At 41.7% G+C, this 22,004-nt stretch overlaps 1 protein-coding gene across 2 annotated transcripts; it reads left to right on the forward strand.

The window, feature by feature from the left end:
* The first annotated feature begins 605 nt into the window (after nt 1–605).
* Nucleotides 606–21,040, forward strand: LOC113044678 (uncharacterized). 2 transcript variants are annotated; one of them, XM_026204851.1, is made up of 11 exons: nt 606–849; nt 1,447–1,583; nt 1,940–2,057; nt 8,337–9,050; nt 9,124–9,266; nt 9,985–10,108; nt 10,188–10,772; nt 11,440–11,588; nt 11,725–11,848; nt 12,846–13,198; nt 19,775–21,040. In XM_026204851.1, exons 1-11 carry the CDS (start codon nt 744–746, stop codon nt 19,928–19,930), a joined length of 2,709 nt encoding a protein of 902 aa, XP_026060636.1. In that variant the 5' UTR covers nt 606–743; the 3' UTR covers nt 19,931–21,040. The 2 variants fall into 2 exon arrangements, with proteins under 2 accessions (XP_026060636.1, XP_026060637.1); XM_026204852.1 differs by lacking the exon at nt 19,775–21,040 and having other exon boundaries at nt 607–849; nt 12,846–15,168.
* The last annotated feature ends 964 nt before the right edge of the window (nt 21,041–22,004 follow it).

The following is a 22,004-nucleotide window of genomic DNA, read 5'->3' on the forward strand; positions in this document are numbered from 1 at the left end:
GGAGAGGAACAATTATGTTAAAGTAAATTTTATATTGCATGCATTTTTATTTACCGTACCTTATTTTTTTATTAGACTGACTTACTAAATCAGTGCAATAAATAGTACAATGATGCATTATTTCATTCTATATTTTATTGCATATTAACACTAATTGGTAAAGGGACAATTTTTTTTTTTTTTTTTTTTTTAAGAAAACCCAAGATTATTATGTTTTTGATTTTGGAGGGAAATATGTTTCAAGCTTGTTCTTGACAAGTTTTGTAAGATTCACCCCAAAGTAAACACTTGTACAATTCACTTGTACACTTGTACACTTGTTTTACTTTAAGAACATTATGAAACATTATGTGTTGTGCAATACTTCAGTACTAGTACTGTATGTTGTGGCATTCTGAACTTCTCTATTATCTCAAAGCTCTAGTGTTTGTCTCCCAATCTGTGTGTGGCAGCAGAAGCTCATTCCCCATCTCGTACATCATGCTCTATTTCTCAGTGTTTGTGTGGATGTGCCTCTGCTTCATGAATCTCCAGCTAAATATAGTGATGGCAGCGTGACGCTGGAGTGTTGCGTGATGCCAGTCTATAACCTCACTGAGGATGCAGTTGCAGAAGCACTGAGCGGATTACTGTGAAGAGGAACAGATCAACAAGTTAAAGCTGACCTCTTCAACATTAAAAAGAGATTATCTTAAAACACAATTATCTAAATTTGTGTTTTTAATCAGTGAGTAAACAGCATCATGGATTGTTCTCAGTCTGGGAATTCAGATGCCACAATGGAGACGGATGTGAGCATGAACACTGCGAATGATGAGACAGATGAAGGAGACAGAGAAAAGTATGATGGTAAGTAATTTAAAGTTTATTGGCAAATCATCTCAAATTGACCTTCTCTTAAAGGAACAGGCTCTCCCAAAAATATGAGATGTAGAGGAGTTTGTTTCTTCCTCAGATTTGGATAAATGTAGCATCCCATCATTTCTTTAGCAATGGATCATCAGCAGTGAATGTGTGCCGGCAGAATAAGAGTCCAAATAATCCACAGGAAGCATTATTATTGATTATAGACTTCTATTTTAACAAGCAGCAACGGTTTAAAGTTATAAACATCTTAATGCTGGATTTGTTTCATCTGTTGACTTCTCCAGATGTTCACTGATGGACTGGAGTGCTGTGGATTATTGTGATGTTTTTATCAGACTCTCATTCTGACGGCACCCATTAACTGCAGAGCATCCATTGATGAGACACTGATGCAATAGTGCATTTCTCCAAGAGAAAAAAACTAATCCTAATCTGGGATGGCTTGAGGGTGAACACATTTACAGCAAATTTTTATTTCTGGGTGTACTATTCCTTTAAACTCTAGCTGAAACCACAACACTACATCAGTATAGATTAGAATGAGAAATGCATCAGGTTTTCTCTTGTTATATTGTTCAGAAGTCGTCCCCATGCGTAAGGCATCCTGGGAGCCCAGTGTGCTGGCCACCATTGGAAAGGAGATCCATTATTTTGACGGTCATGAGATCAGCATCTGGGAGTCTCTCGATTCGTTTGGTTCTGTCATCTGGCCAGCAGTGAGACAAATACTTTATTACATATTTGAAATATATAAGCTGAAGTGTGCCATTAGTCTGAAGTTCAAACTTTTCCTGGTGTTCAATTTCATGTTTAGAATGAATGGCTTTCTGAAGAGTGTAACACTTTCACAACAATGATCTGTTTGTTTTTGTTGCCCCAAATGTCAACTTCTGAATCAACCAATCATGAGTATGGGGCGGGGCTAACTAACTGACCAATGGCAAACAGGGATGGGCAGATGTAAGGAATGTTTGAGAAACCAGAATAATGGCACGGTTCCCCTTTAACCATTTGAACATTGGTTCCTGATTGATATTCATAATCATGATACATTTTCTAAATTATTATTTAGGCTCTGGCTCTGTGTCGCTACCTTGAGTCCAACCAAGAGACGGTTGACCTTGTTGACAAGGCGGTGCTAGAGATCGGCGCCGGCACGGGTCTTGTTTCCATCGTGGCCAGTCTGTTGGGTAGGTACTAAGCAGCAACGCTGGAAAAGTTACTTTTAAAAGTAATACATTACTATATCATGTTGCTCCCTAAAAATAACTAATTACTTAATTACTTTTTATGGAAAGTAATGTGTTACATTACTTTTGGTTTACTTTTAAATCTGGGCAGGGCTTACTTGTTTGTTTATAATATCAAAAAGTTCTTCTTTTACAAATATAAAAGCCCTTTTCACCCTAAAAGTGGAATGAATACTCCTCAGGCTGAAAGAAGTGTAAGTTCAGGTCTGTACAGTAGAGGGCGCTGCTCAAACTATTCACCTGAAGAATATGACGCAGAAGAACAAAGATTAGCACTATTCGGAACATCTCGGTTACGTATGTAACCATGGTTCCTTGAATAGGGAACAAGATGCTGCGGTGACGTCACCACGTATGGGAACACCTTCGATGTGACGAATGTCTGAAGCCCTATACCATCCCGCCAATCCTATTGGCCAAATGGCGCATGGCACCACCCTACGCATGCGCACGCATGATATACCTGGGTGCCGCGCGCCATTTCGCTCAGATTTCATGACTGAAGATGAAGAACATTATCAAGGTACGGCACGGCCAGGACCGCAGCATCTCGTTCCCTATTCAGGGAACCATGGTTACATACATAACCGAGATGTTCCCTTTCATAGGTCACTTCGATGCTGCGGTGACGTCACCACGTATGGGAACGATATACCAAAACGCCTGACGTACCTGATAACTGAGATCCGAGGAAGCATCTGCTCAAGCGGAGAGAACCCGCACGCCAGGAGCCATCCTCACATCTAGACTGTAGGACTTGATAAAAGTGCTCGGTGAGGACCATCCTGCCGCAGCACAGATATCATCCATAGAAGATCAAGTGAGAAAAGCTTGAGAAGAAGCCACAGCTCGAGTGGAATGAGCTTTAACTCCTAAGGGCGAAGCGAGTCCGCGCGCCTCATAGGCCAAAGAAATTGCCTCCACCAGCCAATGGGACATGCGCTGTTTTGTAACCGCATGGCCCTTACTTTTATGTCCAAAACAGACAAACAGCTGGTCAGATTCACGCCAAGGGGCTGTACGATCCACATAAGTCTTTAAAGCTCTCACAGGGCAAAGACTTAGATTTCCTGACCCAGCCTCAGCAGGGGAAAAAAAAAGCTTCCAGGAACACTTGCTGAAAGCGAAAGGGGTTAGATGCGACCTTAGGAACATAGTTAGGCCTGGGCCGTAGCAGCACCTTCACAGAGCCCGGTGCAAATTCCATGCATGAGGGTGAAACAGAAAGAGCCTGTAAATCCCCAACTCTCTTGAGGGAGGATAAAGCCATGAGAAGAAGTGTCTTCAGTGTCAGGAATTTATCCGGTACAGTCTCCAAGGGCTCAAACGGATGCCCTGATAAACCTAGCAACACAATGGATAAAACCCATGAAGGAACTCACACAGGGCGGAAAGGCCTCAGCCGTCGCGCACCCTGTATGAAACGAGAAACTAGTGGATGACGCCCCACAGTGGCACCGCCTATGTATTCGTGGTAAGCTGAAATGGCTGCCACGTAAACCTTTAAAGTGGCTGGTGTTACGCCATCCGAAAAACGGTCCTGGAGGAACTCCAGCACTGAAGCCACTGGGCAGTAAACTGGATCCACATTACGATTGCCACACCAGGCTGTAAACAGTCTCCACTTGAAAGCATATAAGCGTCTCGTAGAAGCTGCTCTAGAATTCAATATAGTCTCAGTGGTTTCAACAGAAAGACCGGGACATACTAACGCACTCCGCTCAGTGGCCACGCCCACAGTTTCCACAGATCTGGCCTCGGGTGCCAAATCAGCCCCTGTGCTTGTGATAATAAATCCTTTCTGAGGGGAATCTCCCATGGAGAGCCCGCTAGCAGACTGATCAGATCCGCAAACCACGGCTGCGTGTGCCATCGCGGAGCCACCAGCAGCAGCTGTTCCACTCTGTCCCGCCGTATTCTGCATAACACCGCTGGGATCAAACGAATCGGAGGAAAAGCATACAGACTGGTCCTGGGCCAGCTGTGAGCTAATGCATCCACACCCAGGGGCGATGGGGGGCATAGGGAGAACCATAGCGGGCAATGTGTAGTCATGTTCGACGCGAATAAATCCACTTTCGCTTTGCCGAATATCCGCCATAAAAGATTCACCGTCTGGGGGTGTAATCTCCATTCTCCCTGTTCCAGAGCCTGTCTGGATAGCAAGTCCGCTCCGAAATTCAATCGTCCGGGGACATGAACGGCCCGGATCGACAGAAATTTGTCCTGAGACCAAAGAAAAACATGCCTCACCTGCCTGCACAGGGGGCGAGAGTGTAATCCTCCTTGATGGTTCAGGTATGACACAACCACTGTGTTGTCCGATCTGAGCAGCACATGACGGCCGATCAGCAGATCCGTGAAATACTGGAGAGCCAGAAACACTGCCAGTAATTCCAATCTATTTATGTGCCAGCTGCGCTGAGTCGCTGTCCACACTCCGTGGGCTGGGCGCCCTTGACAAACAGCTCCCCAACCAGTCAAAGACGCGTCCATCGTGAAAGTCTCTCGGAAAGCATAAATTCCCAGCCGAACTCCTGTCAGGAGAAATTCGGTTGACATCCATAGTTTTAGCGACATCACACACCGCCGTGTCACTGAAATCGTTCGATGCGGAAGACAACGTGGTGAAATATTCCGCCTTTTCGTCCACCACTGAAAGGGGTTCATGTGAAGCAATCCCAGACGAATCACGGGGGATGCTGCTGCCATTAGACCTATGAGCCTGAGGCACAATCTCACTGTCACCGTGCGGCCCGCTTTGAAGTGCCGCACGCATGACGCAATCGACTGAGCGCGCGGGAGAGAAAGCTTCGCTGTCATCGCGCGAGAATCCAAATCTATTCCCAGAAAGGTTATCCATTGAGAGGGAATTAAAACACTTTTCTGGAAATTTGTGCATAAGCCCAGGCTGTTTAAATGATTCAGCACAAGATCCCGGTGAGAGTGTGCCTGAGTCTGCGATTGCGCTAGCACCAGCCAATCGTCCAAATAATTCAAAACACGAACGCCCTGGAGCCGCAACGGGGCCAGAGCTGCGTCCATGCATTTGGAGAAAGTACGGGGCGCTAAAGCCAAGCCAAAGGGAAGAACGCGGTACTGATACGCTTTGCCCTCTAAAGCGAATCTGAGGAACTTCATGTGTCTCTTGACGATCTGAATATGGAAATACGCATCCTTCAGATCGATCGTAATAAACCAATCGTTTGGTCGGATCTGAGACAGAATAGACTTTACCATCAACATTTTGAATTTGCTCGGCCTGAGTGCAAGATTCAGACGGCGTAAATCCAGAATGGGCCGTAATCCGCCGTCTTTTTTCGGTACCACGAAATAACGGCTGTAAAAACCTGCCTCCATCTGAGAGGGGTGTACTTCTTCTATAGCCCCTTTGCTCAGCAGAGTTGACATTTCCTGTCGCAGCACCGCCATTTCTGTAGACTTCACCGTAGTGGAAAGAATTCCGCGGAAAGGAGGCGGGCCTTTTCGAAACTGAATGGTGTATCCGTGACAAATTGTGCGTAACACCCATTGAGAAATGTCGGGCAAGCGTTCCCACGCGGCCAGAAACAATACTAGCGGTTTCAAAACTTCCGCTCCCTGCAACGCTGTCATACGCGTTAAAACGTCCGGGCACGAAAAACCTGTGGTGTTCGTGCACAGGGGAAGCGTATGCACAAGAGTGCATGGCAGGAATTAGGCCAACAGATTGAACATCGGGCTCTGCCGCTAGCGAAAAAGCGCCGGCTGCGCGAGCCGTCATAAACGGGCCGTTTGTGTAGGGTCCCTGAGTCGCCCCTCGAATTCCGAAAGCAGGATTGCGCAGAGTGTCTGAGGGAGCGTCTGACATTACAGCTCGATCCAATGTCGCTCGAGGCGCTGTTTGCGGCGAGACAGTCAATGTTTGAGCATGGGGACTACAATAAGAGTGTAGGATGCGCGAAAGCGGTCCGACAGCGCTCTCTAGCAGAGGGCACAGTCCCTGTCAAGCAGCAAAATGATCAGGAGCTGCTATTCGGTGCCCGAGAACGAGAGGCCTTTGCCGTCGAGGTCAGGTTCAGTCTTTTTCGTTGACACTGGTGAGCCGGAGGAAAAACCCTAGGGACCCAATCCTTACGAGGAGGCGCCATAGGTGAGGGCTCCTCTCGAGAGGCTGCTCGCTGGCGGTGAGAGGAGGTTGAGCGAGAACGCGCGGGCACTTGCCGGCGTTCAACCTCCCTGGGTCTGCGGGGAATCAGCTGGCGGAAAGCGGCTGATTGCTGTTTCGCTGCCCTGAACTTTTCCACTACCGACGTGACAGCCTCACCGAACAACCCATCCCTGGAGACAGGGGCATCCATGAGGAAAGATTTGTCCTTTTCCTTAATATCGGTGAGATTAAGCCAGAGGTGGCGCTCAACCGAAATCAAACCGGCCATAGAACGGCCCACTGCACGAGCGGTATGTTTGGTAGCACGTAGCGCCAAATCCGTTGCTCTACACAGTTCTTTTACTTCCTCCGGCGTGATGCCCTCACCTTCGTCAAGTTCCTTCAATAGCTCCGCTTGGTAGGCCAGAAGGACCGCCATAGAGTGGAGTGAAGCAGCCGCTTGACCAGCCGCCATGTAGGATTTACCCACCAGGCTAGACGTGACGCCTTCGAAGGAAGAAGGGGGCTAGACTTCCATGCCGCGGCCGAATTAGGCGCAAGGTGTTCGGCGAGAGTCTCTTCCACCGGGGGCATTATTGTGTAGCCATGGTTCGCCATATCAGAAACGGTGGCGAAATCCGCGGCCGCAGCATTAGTAATCCGCGCCCGAAAACGGCTGTTTCCAGGACCTCGAAACCTCCTGGTGGAGGTCCGGGAAAAAAGGTAAAGGCCTAGTGTCGGTCGCGAAGTCCTCAGACCCCGAGGCCGCGGTGGATAAAACGTCGTCATCATAGCGTCCACAACCGAAGGAGATGGCGGCGCATGCCTCCGGTGTGGGGTGTAAATCCTCATTAGAGAAGACGACAGGCTCAGTATAACTTTTATTCTGCAGCAGGGTAGGGGAGAGCGAGCGATGTGGAGAATATTCCAGCACTGCGCTGTCCACGAAATCCATGTCGCACGTGTCACCCCAGGCCCTCGCCTCGTGCGGTGCCTCGGCAGTCGCAGAGGTGACATGACGGGGGTTAGACTCGAGGGCGACATCGGAGAATACTTCCACCCTAGAGCGCAGTACTCTGAGCCGCAGGCCATCACAATGGGGACAGGAAGAAAGGCCGCTAAGCGCCGCCTGTGCGTGATGCAAACCAAGACACACTACGCACCTGTCATGAGTGTCACCCGCCGTGATGTACCTGGTACATGGCTCCTTACTCATCGCGTCCGCGAAGAGGAGTTAACACTGCTCGAAGAGATCGCTGGAGAACGCGAGATGATAGGGCACAGATGATTCGCTATTCCTGAAGGAATGAAATCTGAGCGAAATGGCGCGCGGCACCCAGGTATATCATGCGTGCACATGCGTAGGGTGGTGCCATGCGCCATTTGGCCAATAGGATTGGCGGGATGGTATAGGGCTTCAGACATTCGTCACAAAGAAGGTGTTCCCATATGTGGTGACGTCACCGCATCATCGAAGTGACCTATGAAAGGGAAATGAATAAAATGAAACAAATTTTTTTTTTTATTGATTGTGAGGAACACTGAATGTGTTTTTGAGTAAACACATGTTCATATTTAGTGTAGAACTACAGTGAGATCATGTTCACACACAACACTCTGCACTGACTCCTGATCTCTGTCACCATGGCAACACCAGAGCTGTCACTCAACACATGGAAACAAAGTAACTGGAGATACTGATTTGAAAAAGTAAAAAGTAATGTGTTACTTTACTAGTTACTTAAAAAGTCATCTGATTACATAACTCGCTTTACTTGTAATGCGATAACCATTTTAATTGCTCTTGAGAAATTTTATGTTTATTGCCCCCACCCCCCCACCCATCACTGCCAGGCAGGAATGTCCAAACCAGTTCTTGAAGGGCTGGTATCCTGCAGAGTTTAGCGCTAACCCTAAATAAGCACACCTGAACCAGCCAACCAATGACAAGAAACTTCCAGGTGAGGGTGTTGGAGCTGGTTGGATGCAAACTCTACAGGACATTGGCCCTCCAGGAGTGAGATTTGACAACATATTACAAGCCTATGGTTGTGTTGTGTATGTTTTCATACCTGTATAATCATCCCCAGGTGCTTGGGTAACAGCAACTGACCTGCCTGAAGTCCTCGGGAACCTGGGATGCAATCAGTCCAGAAACACACGGGGCCGCTGCAGATACACTCCACAGGTGGCGGCGCTCTCTTGGGGTTATGAGCTTGATAAGACCTTCCCTCGTTCAGTCTACAAATACGACTACATATTAGCAGCCGACGTGGTCTATCAGCATGACTATCAAGCAGAATTACTAGTCACCATGTGCCACTTCTGCCAGCCGGGTACAACCCTCATATGGGCCAACAAGACCCGCTTCGATTCTGATCTAGTCTTTGTTGAGAACTTCAAAAAAACTTTCAACACCATCCTGCTGGCAGACAATGGAGAGGTAAAGATTTACTCTGCCACCACGAGAGAAGAAAGTGGACTAGGATTAAAAGAGACTAAAGGGGATGCCAGAAAAGGAGTGGATGAGAATGAAATGACAAAGGAAGAGATATATGAAGGAAAGATCAACTGGACAGAACAAAAGTTTGTAGAACAGGTTCAAGAATATGAAAATAAAGATGCAGATTTTAGAGAAGAGCAGGTTACAAGTTATGCTGATGCGGAAAACCAGAAGGATGGAAACCTAAACAATATCGAAGATGACGACGACAACACAAATCTTGAAAATGAACCTGAGTATAGTGAAGACAACAACGACGGCTGCAGTGAGGTGGATTCAGCGTTTGTGGAGCAGAAATCTGGTCAGTAAATATTTCTTCTAAAACACAGTTGCTTATCTAATGAATTTGTGTCTGATTTGGGCTTTTCTTTAAGATGGAAGCACAGGAGGAGAGTATATGAGATCCTGGGCACCGACTATTTACTACAGACCCGAGAAGGAAGTTTATCATTTTTTGGGCCAGGATATTACAATTCAGGAGTCCATTGATTCTTATGGTGCTACTATATGGCCAGCGGTGAGACACTTTCAACTGAAGAATCAATGAACCATGAGAAACAAATGCACATGTGAAAAGTGTATGGGCCAGATTTACTAACAGCTTTTGCCAACGCTAACCGTCTTTTGGGGTTAAAATAGTACTGTCAATATTTACTAAAGACACACTGTTAAGAATTAGAGGTGAAAAGGTGTGGACAGTTATTTTTGCACCTGACCTTATTGAATATGCATTTGTAGGAGTTTCCCTTTTCAGATGCAAAATTTATGGGAGGAGAGTATTAAAATGAATCACACAAAGTGATTTACTAACATTTGCAGTTGTCAAATTACTGGTATTTGCACCATTATTTAACACCCAAAAAAACTAATTTTGCGCCTGAGTCGTAAAAAGATAACCCACACCTGATGAGCTTCAGTATACTGCTTGATATATTGCATTGGTTGATATGTAAATGAGATGTTGCTGTGTTCTTTAATTTGTGCATTGTCAGTAAATCACCCACAGTAATTTCCACGCCCATCAGCGCTGCTTAGGGCAAATTAGCACAAGAGCACAATTCCAGTTTAGTAAATCTGGCCCTAGATCAGCGATGACATCACTTACCCAATAACTTTGCTTTTGTGTGATTCTGCATTCAAGAAAATAGATCCAGTATAAAGTAAGTCCAAGAACACAGTCAAGCAAAGCAAACATGGTGTACTTCTAAAATGTGATTTGTATACCATCAATATAGGCACTTGCACTTTGCCGATTCTTGGAAACGCCTCAGGGTCATCAACACATTGATTTATTCGACAAATCAGTTATTGAACTTGGAGCTGGAACTGGATTACTTTCGACTGTCGTTACATCACTGGGTAAGTGTTGGGATAAGACTCGAGTACTAATCGAAATGGTTTTGTACATTGCAAGATAATCACTGAAATTGCTCTATAGGTGCCAAACTAACAGCAACGGATTTACCTGAGATACTAAGTAATCTGAGATACAACCTTAACAGGAACACGAGAGGCCGGCGGAGACACGAGCCCATGGTCACAGAACTCTACTGGGGTCACAAGCTGGACGAGTTCTTCCCCAGATCCACACACCAGTATGATTATGTGTTGGCGACTGATGTGGTCTATCACCATGACTTCCTCGCAGAATTACTATTCACCATGCGTTACTTCTGCCAGCCGGGAACTATTCTAGTCTGGGCGAACAAGGTCCGCTATGCTTCGGATCTGGGCTTCGTTGACAACTTTCTTAGATATTTTGAAATCACACTCCTTGAAGAGTTGGATGATGTGAGGATTTACATAGCAACCAGCAAGACACCAGAGCAGGGAGGTGACCAGGTTCAAGAGATGAACAAGGAAGAGGACGAAAATTATGATGCTGGGGAGCCAAACTGTTCAAACGAGACAGGAAACAATGCAGAGGAAGTGGAACTTCTAGAGTGTGATGATACTCAAAAGCCAGATGTGACTCAAGTAGACAAAGAACTCCATGATTTGGAAAGACCTCCAGAAGAAGAAGGTAAGGCTTGCATATTGTAGAGGCCAAATGCACTTAAATAGGTGATGTCGTACCGGAGGAGCCTTTCCATAGTTCCTAGAACTTTTCACAGAAGTTCCGGCTTTTTGGTTTGTTCGCACTTCAGGAACTAGGAATAAGTAGGAACAACTTCACTTTGGGCAACTAATTTAGCCCCTTACTTTGACGTGGGGTCTAAAACAGTTCTATAGGAGCTACTAGTGATGTAAGTGTATGTTGATATGCCAAACACATACGAAACACTGGCTACCCCATAAAGTAAAAATATCTACTCCACAAACATGGATAACAGCGATAATTGCATTTACCTGTTGTCTGCAGCATTGTCTCAACCTCGATGAGAACACTGCAAGTTGTCATAGAAGATTTAGTTTTTCCGATTTTCACTAATGTTTCATATGCGTTTGGCCAATTAGCGTACACTTACATCACTGGTAGTTCCTAAAGGCCGCTTTTAGACCCTAATCTGAATTGGTTACCTCAAACAGAGTTCCTAGAGCTAAACACATTTCTAGGTCCTATAGTGGTAATGCTCCAAAACGTGGGAACCTCCGCCAATAGTCATAGGAACTATGGAAAGCTTCCTCCAGTGCGAAAGGGGCTATGGATACCTATCTGATGGGATACGCTTCTTTTATCTTTTCCTTAGTTGTACCTGCCAACACAGAACCACCAAAGCCCAAATCCTGGGCTCCCACCGTCTACTCCACTCTTGGCAAGGAAATCTACTACTTTCTGGGTCATGAAATCAAAATTCAAGAAGCCATAGGCAATTACGGCGGTGTGGTATGGCCTGCGGTGAGCATTAAAAGTTCAACAATACAGCAGTTTATCAACCTGTCATATCAGGAAGAAACTATATGTATGCTTTGTAAGAGGGTAAAATACACAGAGTCTAATGGAGACTATGAACTCCTGGTCTTGAATGTCATAGGCACTGGCCCTTTGCCGATTCCTGGACACCCCAACAGGTCGACAGCAGATTAATCTACTTGACAAATCAATGCTGGAGCTCGGAGCAGGAACAGGACTTGTCTCGATAGTTGCCACACTTCTCGGTACGTCTCAATAAATTTGTTACAATCAGGCCAGACCTAGGCAAGTTTATCCTAAAGAGTTGCTGCCCTCCAGAAGTTTTGCTTCAACCCTGAGAAAAAAAACTCACCTGGCTACAGCCTTAGCAAACCTGAAGACATCGAGTAGCTTGTTTGATTAGGGTTGGAGTTAAACTCTGCAGGACAGTGGCTCTCTAGATCTGAACTTGCCTACACCATGAACCACGTTCCTGAAGCCCTCAATAACGAACATTTTGCATCGTCTCACATAGCCAGACCTTCAGACTGACAAGAAGAAGGTCTGGGAACTTTAGCCACTTTGAATGGCCAAGGCCTGAAGTCTGCATGACTGATAGGTAAAGCAACCAATAACATTCCTTTTGAGTCACTTCATGTTTAGGGCTGTGGAAATGTCCCCACAATAAGAATCACGGGGTGTAAAACTCTGACATATTTTAAAGATTCTATGCTGCAAAATTTTTAAATATTTCATATAATCCAGTGTTTAGTTGATCGTGATAAGCACTAATCATCATACTTGTAAAGCATGAGGGGTTTGGACGCAAGGCATTTTTGTTTCCAGGAGGAACGTTAAAGAACATGAAACGCATATCTACTTGAAATCCTGTATAATTTAACAAATCCAATGACCGCTCCGCAACTCCTGCAGTGTCCCAATATTGTGTGTCAGAAAAAGGAGACATGCAAAAAGTGGAATGTGGTTGGGGGCCTTTAGGAACGTGATTGTAAACCCTTGGACTAAGCTATGGGGTGTCCAATCCTGCTCCCAGTGGGCCAACGTCCTGCAGAATTCAGTTCCAACCATCCCCATCACACCTGCGTGGAGTGTCTAGTAAACCCAAAAATTTACTAGTTCAGGTGCGTTTAAATGGGATTTGAGCTGAGCTCTGCAGGATAGTTGCCCTCCAAGAGCAGAACTGGACACCCCTGGTTTAGACTAAGCTTAAGACCAAAACTAAATGGTGTCACTAATTTGTAGGTGCTAAACTGACATCCACGGATCTTCCAGAAATCCTGGGTAATCTGAGGTGCAACTTGAACAGGAATACCAGGGGGCACTGGAGACACGAGCCTCAGGTTACAGCACTGCAATGGGGCTACAAGCTGGAGGAGACGTTTCCCCGTTCCACGCATTATTACGATTACATCCTGGCAGCTGATGTGGTCTATCACCACAAGTTTCACACCGAGCTTCTTGACACCATGCTTCACTTCTGTCAAACAGGGACAACGATAATCCTTGCAAACAAGATCCGGCTTCAGTCAGACCTGGAATTTATTGAGAACTTTCAGAAAGCTTTAAACACCACATTACTGACAGAGCTGGATGAGGTAAGGATTTACTCAGCTACCATTAGAATCTGATGGCATGAACCTCAATGCACTGCTTTGAGAAGGCTTTCTGAGCTACACTGCTGGCACAGGAAGAGGAGGTGAAGATATGTGGCTCTGGCTCATGTTTGTTTAAAGAACCAACGCCATTTTCACACTGCAGACAATTCCAAAGAGAGTATAGTGCACTGTGTGACCAAAAAGTTTGATTGATGAGGGTCATAAAAATTCCACCTCTCTTTGGTTTTTGTCAAGCTTAAAACACTTCTGGCTTGCTATATAACCCAGACATTTTTCTTTCACTTTAAAAATTAGGTTACACGCGTTTTCTGTAAGCCACAGGAAAAATGTTATTTGTTTAGTTTGATTCAAAAACATCTAAACCTGTTTCTAAGATCTCAACTCATTTGCAACTTAATTAGTTGTGAGGGATCTGGCATTGTGTGCTTTGGTGGTGTGTGTCAGCTAAAGTTCGGTGATCAAAACAGATCATGTTCAGTGATTAAAGGATCTTCATTGCATCTATTTATGGCGTTTACCTGTGAGTGTCCACTTTGTCAAAGTTTAGCCAAAAGTTCAGCGACTGGTCAAAGGATGTGTGCGCTATTGAACCTTTTTTAACGGCAAACATCTGGAGAATTTACATAGGGGCATAAATATCTGGTGCATTGTTAGGTGAAGTTCTTGAAGATAATATTTGTCTGAGAGAAACCAGGACGCTTTATTAATAATGTAGATCTGGTGAATGTGATTTCACAGATGTTCAGGATGAGATCAGAGAGATCAGGTCAAGGGTGATTGTTTTTAACAAGGTGCTCAATGCTGTTATATTTACATATGTTATTTTTATTCACACCTAGATTTTTCAAGCCTCAACACAAACATACACTGCAAATGCAAACAAGTACACAAACACAAACATACAATCACAAACACACACACAAACGTAAACAAACAGAAAACAAACATACACGCAAACAAACACAAACATACAAATGCAAACACACTGTACAAACAAACAAAGTACAAATAAACAAACACAAACATAATATACAAGCAAACATAAAAACTGATTTATTTGCTATATTTCAACTGCATTGACTGCTTTAAAATATGAGACACAGATGTTTCAGGCATTTAGGACACATGCTTATCCGATAACTTTTATTTTCTATTTGGGTGATGTATATTTAACTGTTTTATCAAGCCGTTGTTAGATGCAAGTGTTTGCTGTCATATCTATGCAAAGACCTGATTTCAAAAGCAGTATCATAGCTATTAAACTATCTTGTTGTGGTTTTAAATGTGTATTTAATCTCAGAACAATCTCAAAGTGTGGTGGTTTTGCTTTAAAATGTAATTATCACAATCCTTATTTAAGTGATGAAGGATTTTGAATGTCTGACAGTTCTTGAGTCCTACTAAAATGTTAACATAAAAGTTATAAAAAAAAGTACAACAAGTATCAAATGTAATCAGTTACATTACTTTTTATAGAAATTGAAATTCCTACATTACTTTTAACTTGTAATCTATAACCTATTACACTTCCATAGAAACCTTCCCATACTGTTAAATGTAAAATAATTCCATGGGTCTCAAGATGCACGGGTGCTTGAGAGTGTTTGAATGGAAAATGTTTTAGCTTAAAGATGTGATTTTACTACAAACTAGAAGCATTCTAACTAAGAAACATAACACTATGGGTGTTTTTATATTTCCAACAAAACCGGTTGTTCGACATTTAAAAAGTCATAATGTTTATTGTGTTTTGAAAAGAAAGTAAGATATGGTATATAAATTAAGTCTTTTTTATTGATTAACATGGTAGAACCACAATGCATTTATGAGGTTGTGTATTTAATCTGCTTCATGTACTCTCTGGTTACTGTATATTCAAGAGAAATGCATAAACTCAATTGTTTTAATCAACCTAAAGCTTTAAGTCTGTCATTACAAAACATCTTAAAGATAAAAGTCTTTCAAGCATCTATTTTCGTTTGTCCAGGACTCTTACAAAAAAACACTTGAGTGTGGATATGAATCCTAGATGAAAACTTAAAAATATTACTACTTGACATCTTAACATCTGTATCAGTAACATAATTATGTCATGGATTATTTGAATTATTTGCTTTATCAATTATTTGATCAAATCTTAGCAACATAAATCTATAAAGACCCAATTCTTTATAATAAAATAAAACATTATAGTGTGAAAAAAAAATATGTTGCATTTAAACAGCATGGTTAACAACACCATTAGTAAAGTGAGAAAGTCTAATCTGTTGTAAAAGTTCTGTGAGACATTTGGAGCACCTTGCATAAAAAAACACTTTTTTTGTTGCAAACTATCTTAATTGTAAAAATTAAAGTTTTTAACCACACTTTCCATCATCTTTGTAGAGATACCTAGTGTAAGGCTAAAGTTTTTATTTGTAAATATTTTGTGTGTGACATTGTAGAAGTTAAAATTTTTAAGTGGGTTGTTTTATTGTGCATGTATGTTTTGTTTTTTATGTGAGTGTTTGTGCATGTTTGTATATGTTTTTGTGTATGTGTGAGTGTTTGTTTTTGCATGCGTGTTTGTGTCTGTGCCTTAGTTTGTTTGTTTGTGTGCTTGTTTGAGTTTGGGTGTATATTTGTGTTTGTTTGTAAGTTTTAGTTTGTTTGTACGTTATGTTTGTTTGTATGTTTGCCTTTGTACATTTGTGTTTGTTGTTTACATTTGTATGTTTGTTTGTACAGTATGTTTGTTTATTTGTAAAGTATGGTTGCGGTATGTTTGTGTTTGTTTGTTTGAATATGTTTATGTTTCCTGTATGTTTACGTTTGTGTGTTTGTGAATGTATGTTTGTTTTTGTGTACTTGTTTGCATTTTCAGTGTATGTTTGTGTTGAGGTTTGAAAAATCTAGGTGTGAATAAAAATAACAAATGTAACTAAAATAAACCAAACTAGATAAAAAAGTTTGTCAAGACAAACTTTAAGTTTAATTAGCAAGTGACTAGCCATGTCACTAGCATGATTAGCAAATTACTAGCATGTCTTCAGTATGTTTCTAGCATGATTAACATGTGACTAACATGTTGCTAGCATGATTAGCATGTTTCTAGCATGATTAGCATGTGACTAGCATGTTTCTAGCATGATTAGCATGTTGCTAGCATAATTAGCAAGTCACTAGCCATGTCGCTAGCATGATTAACAAGTTAATAGCAAGTCGTTAGCATGTTGTTAGCATGATTACCATGTTTCTAGCATGATTAGCATGCAACTAGCATGTTGCTAGCATGATTTTAGTATGATTAACATGTTTCTAGCATGTCGCTAACATGTTTAACATGTTGCTAGGATGTCGCTAGCATGTTTCTAGCATGATTAGCATGTTGCTAGTATGTTGCTAGCATGACTAGCATGCAACTAGCATGTTGCTAGCATTTTTCTAGCATGATTTTAGCATTTTGCTAGCATGTTTCTAGGATGATTAGCATATTGCTAACATGTCGCTAGCATGTTTCTAGCATGATTAGCATGTTGCTAGCATGATTAGCATGTTGCTAGCATGATTAGCATGTTGCTAGCATGTTTCTAGCATGACTAGCATGAGACTAGCATGTTGCTAGCATGATTTTAGCATGATTTTAGCATTATTATACAACACATTGTTAGCATGTTTCTAGCATGACTAGTATGTTGCTAGAATGATTTTAGCATGATTAGCATGTTGCTAGCATTTTTCTAGCATGATTAGCATGCGACTAGCATGTTGCTAGCATGTTTCTAGCATGATTAGCATGTTGCTAGCCTGTTTCTAGCACGACTAGCATGCGACTAGCATGATTTTAGCATGATTAGCATGTTGTTAGGATAGATAGATAGATAGATAGATAGATAGATAGATAGATAGATAGATAGATAGAAATAGTCATATTGATAGATAGATAGATAGATAGATAGATAGATAGATAGATAGATAGTTAGATAGATATAGTCATATTGATAGATAGATAGATAGATAGATAGATAGATAGATAGATAGATAGATAGATAGATAGATAGATAGATAGATAGAAACAGTCAGCAGTTGGAGCTTTAATCATTAGTCCAATCAGTTAGAAATGATATAGCACACCCGGCGGGTATAGGATGAAGAGCTGGGCTGAGTTTGGAGTCTGTAGAGTTAAAGCTCTAGGAGGAGTAGCAGTTGCAAAATTTTGGGTCAGAAGAAGAAGAAGAAGAAGAAGAAGTTTAAACAGGATTTCAGTAAGTTGGCTTTCTCAAGCCAACTTAATAAACAAAAATTAAACCACATCTACCTACAGCATCGAGGGCCTTGTTAAAAACAATCACCCTCGACCTGATCTCTCTGATCTCATCCTGAACATCTGTGAAATCACATTCACCAGATCTACATTATTAATAAACCGTCCTGGTTTCTCTTAGACAAATCTTACCTTCAAGAACTTTACCTAACAATGCACCAGATGCCCCTATGTAAATTCTCCAGATGTTTGTCATTAAAAAATGTTTTTTTTTTATTAAATTATTTTAACTCGTAACAAAACTCTAACTTGTAACAATTTCGTTCGTTTTCACTCAATATCCTGTTAATCTTGAGTACCTATAGAGTAGTACTGCATCCTTCATAACTCCAAAAAGTCTTTAGTTTTATTATATTCATAAGAGAAAGATAGTCTGTACCGATTTTTCCCGGAAAAACACGAGCGGCTGGAGGCGTGACGTGTGGGCGGAGCTAAAGAATCACGAGCGCGAATAGGCTTTTGCTTTGAGAGCGTTTGGAAGCTGTGACATTACCGTGAGGAAAAACCATCATCCAAAACAAACCATGGCTTACAGTCAGATTCAGCCGTTTATTTATGATCCAGAATCAGATCCAGAGGCTGAAACTGAACGAGAGCAGCAGCAGCAACGACTCGCTCCGAGTGGGGCTCGAACCCGGGTCTCCGGCATGGGAGGTGGACGCACTAACAAGGAGGCAGAGATATTTGAAGCAGTTTTACTCACCGCCTGCGGTTCCAACACACGATCGTGACCCTTTTTCGTTGGGACTTCGTTGCATCATCCTTAAGAAATAAACGATACGCAAGTCCGTCGTCAAACTGAGCCTTGTTTGTAAAACAAGCATCTTCGAAATGCAGGGAACAAACACAAACACTTGCACAACTCCGTTGATGCTCTGTAAAGGAGCAGTAACACTCAATCTCAGTCACCAGAAACACACAGAACAGTGTTAGGAACAACCTGTTATATGTAAATAAATTACGTTATTTAATTTAATGTATACACTGTATTTACATGTATGTATACTATACACTATACTATATATGAAAACATTAGCAATTTTACTTTTAAATGTTCTCTGAACGTTCTGAATGAGATTGTAACATTTCAAAAGCGTTCCATGAACGACACATAAATAATGTTTTTGTGCTAACATTTTAAGAACGCTAAAGACCAGAGAACATTGTTCATAACTTTGAGAGATCCTCACCAGAATGTTAGTCAAAGTTCTGAGAACGTTCTCTGTTTTGGGTAAAAATGCATTAAAAAAAAAAGAATTTTAATTTCTGTGGGTCATATATTCTTTTAGTTTTGACATAATTGCTATAATTGACAGAGAAAAAAAAATCACCAATACTTATAGTGGACTTATAGTAAATATATATTGATCTGGCAGTGTTTAGTTTCTGGTAATATGCAATAGTAACAATAACTGCACATTCTTAAAACATAAAGGTGCTTAAAAGGTTCTTTGCAGTGAAGAGCCATTTTTGATTCCACAAAGAACTATCTCTTTCTTACCGTTTTCTAATCTGAAGAACCTTCTTTCGCCACAAAAAGGCTTTTGTGAAACAGAAATGTTCTTCAGATGTTAAAGGTTCTTTTTGAAACCATGTCAAAAAAGGTTATTTTCATTTTAATAGTGCAGTGTGGATTTTGGAAACTAAATAATGTTTAAATAAAACCTAATTTCCTAGATTCCTAGTGTGAGTTGTGTGTATACATGAGTTCAACCACTAGATGGCCTTATTGTCCCTCTCTGATTATTACTGGTGCTTTCATTTGTCTGTCCAGAGTCAGAAAGCCTTGTTCTGTTTTGATTGTGTAAGTGAAGTGTGTGTTAAACACAAGCTGCATTCACTTTGTGTTTTAAGGTCAGTTGAATCATTCAGAAGCACACTTCTCTAAAAGACTGGTGATTACGGCATGACCGAGTTTAAACGTGTTGGTGACTACAGCACGGACTCTTCTCTGAGAAATATTAGAGATATTGTTTTGGAGCTTCTGAGATGATTTGAAACCCTGAAGGACATGTAGGATTAGCACTTGATGATGCTTTTCTTTATATGTTTAACTATAGCCAAAAGTAAAGAGGATATACAGAGTTGCATCTGATGAGAAATACTCATAATGAGATTTCCTACAGACAGTTTCAGACATTGCTGAGATCTCTGTCTGTCTCAGACGTCTCTCTGTGTAATCTCACTGCTGTCTAGGAGAACAGTGGACTTTAAATGACAGATCTCATTTGCGATTTCTCCTTTTTCTACAGGAAAGACGTGAATGCAAAGCATCAGATCAGCACAAAAGTGCACAATTAACACAACAGTGCATTCATTTTACTGGAATCTCTCTCAATGTAAGAAAGGGAAATAAAATAAGTACCCTGCACATAATGACTCCTTGTGTTTTCTGTACTGTAGTGTGAGAATCTGGGACAGAAGCGATTATAGAGACATATTAAAGCAGAACAACGGAGGCTTTATGAATATGGATTTTACTGCATTTCATTTGGATGTGTTGGACACCAAACACTCCTCATTCTAGAGAGATCCTCTTTGTCTCGTGTTAATCTCTATATACATCCAGAAGTTCGCTGTAAACTTTAGCAGCCTGATGCAAGACATGCCAGCTCTGTAATTTTCTGTGTGTGTGCTGATCTCAACAGCTATTTCCAGCTCATCTCCATTGTTTCTTTGACTCGTGAGTGAACTTTAAACACTGTTGAGCATCCGTCAGTTTATGAAACCAACAGCTGTCCCTCACACCTTCACACAATTAGAGACATGTAATGTTTTTGCTCTTTAAATGCATGCAGTGTGATTTGCAGTGGAATAATCAGGTTGACAGTGTAGATGTGGCCTATCAGACAGCAGATGAGTGCATGCTCCTGTGCTAAATTAATAAATGCAAATGTTCCCCAATCACTTCATTCAACTGAAGACCGTCAATGCATTTAAAAAGCCTGACATATGAAAGAATAGTAAGAATAAAATCTATTTCAATGGAACAGTTAATATTAAATAATACAATATGTGTTTCATATTGATATGCTTTTATGGTCATATATTCTAAAGTAGATATAATATATAGGAAAAGACCCAAACTGTGCAAAAACATCAAATGCTGATATTTTTATGCCAGAAAGTAAGATATATTTTAGTTAATATGATATTTAGTTGATCAAAACATAAAATGCAATGCAATGCATTGATGATTGAGAGATAAACACTTCTCAAAAGCCTGATGATCATATGATACTCACATTCAGAGATGCTTTTGACAGTGTAAATGTGGCCTACCATACACAAACGGGTGCTTTAAATAGAAGTGTGTGCTAAATTAATAAATGCAAATGTTCCTTTATATTTCCATGCAACAGAGAAACAACATAGATCTAATAACATCACCAGCTCCCTGCAGATTTCAATGCATTTTAAGCATTAACCTATGTTTTCTTAAACCACAACACACACACACACACACCCCTGATGGTTTACCACAGGGTGTAGTCAGCACTGTTTTGACTCAAATAAAAACATCAAATAGACGGTTACTTGCGTGTGTCTGCATGTAAACGCCCTTCAATGGGAAATTTGCATGTGGCTGATGCTTGTGTGTGACAAAGTATTGTTTGTCGGAGGATGCTTTGTATATGCGTCAAAGCGTGCTCATGTTCAGAAGTCTATCAGTTGCATTCATGCAAACGTCACCTGTTTTCTCGAAGAGCCTCGCAGTGACTGTTGCATGCTGACGCGCAGGATTGGAGCAATGCAATTAGCTCTGGTGCTATTTTAAAAGGGTCAGATATTAATGCCTACAGACGTGGCTAATGGAAGCAGTGTGGAAACAAAAGTCTGTTCTGACTGCCACCCGTCCTGGAAGGATGAAGCATCCGGCACGAATTAGGGAAACAGTTCAGTGAGCTTAAGTCCAATAATTAGACCAGCAAAGCCCACATGATAGAGGCACAACAGTTTCAGAGTCGTTAAAACATCACCCTGAACTTCATGATCCTTCAGTAAGAGGCTCAAGAACAAACCTGCAGTTTGTAGCTTAAATGGACGTATGACATGAGATCTGTTTCACAGGTTTAAAAAACATTTGCTCTTCACGAGCCAGATGAGATTTCAGTGACTGGTAACACACAGGATGAACTTTCAGTGGACTTTTTATTCGATTAATATGAGTTTTCATAATGCATGTGGCTGTTCTCACACCCTCAATCGTGAATATTTGGTTACGCCTTGAGCGAGGTCGACTCCTGTCCCAAACCATACTTGTGTTATTTATAGTAGCAGATGAGGGCAAAACTCAGAAGTGGTGCAAAAGTCTCAGAAATATGAAAAACCAGAAAGGATTCTTTTTTTTTTTTTTTACATTGAACTTCATTGTCGCTATATATAGTTCAAGTGCAGTGAGCATGTAGAAACAAGAGAAGTGCAACAGTATTATGGTGTTTAAGGCGAGACACTGCAGGTGAATAGATAAAAAAATAATAA

This window comes from Carassius auratus, chromosome 26, assembly GCF_003368295.1.
Source record: "Carassius auratus strain Wakin chromosome 26, ASM336829v1, whole genome shotgun sequence".
In the NCBI taxonomy this organism is placed as follows: Eukaryota; Metazoa; Chordata; class Actinopteri; order Cypriniformes; family Cyprinidae; genus Carassius; species Carassius auratus.

Excerpts from the sequence above, each read along its gene's own strand:
- LOC113044678 (XM_026204851.1), top strand. The coding sequence starts at position 744 with ATGGATTGTTCTCAGTCTGGGAATTCAGATGCCACAATGGAGACGGAT. Across the intron at positions 9,267-9,984 it reads GTGCTACTATATGGCCAGCG|GCACTTGCACTTTGCCGATT; the intron begins GTGAGACACTTT and ends CCATCAATATAG. Across the intron at positions 10,109-10,187 it reads GACTGTCGTTACATCACTGG|GTGCCAAACTAACAGCAACG; the intron begins GTAAGTGTTGGG and ends ATTGCTCTATAG.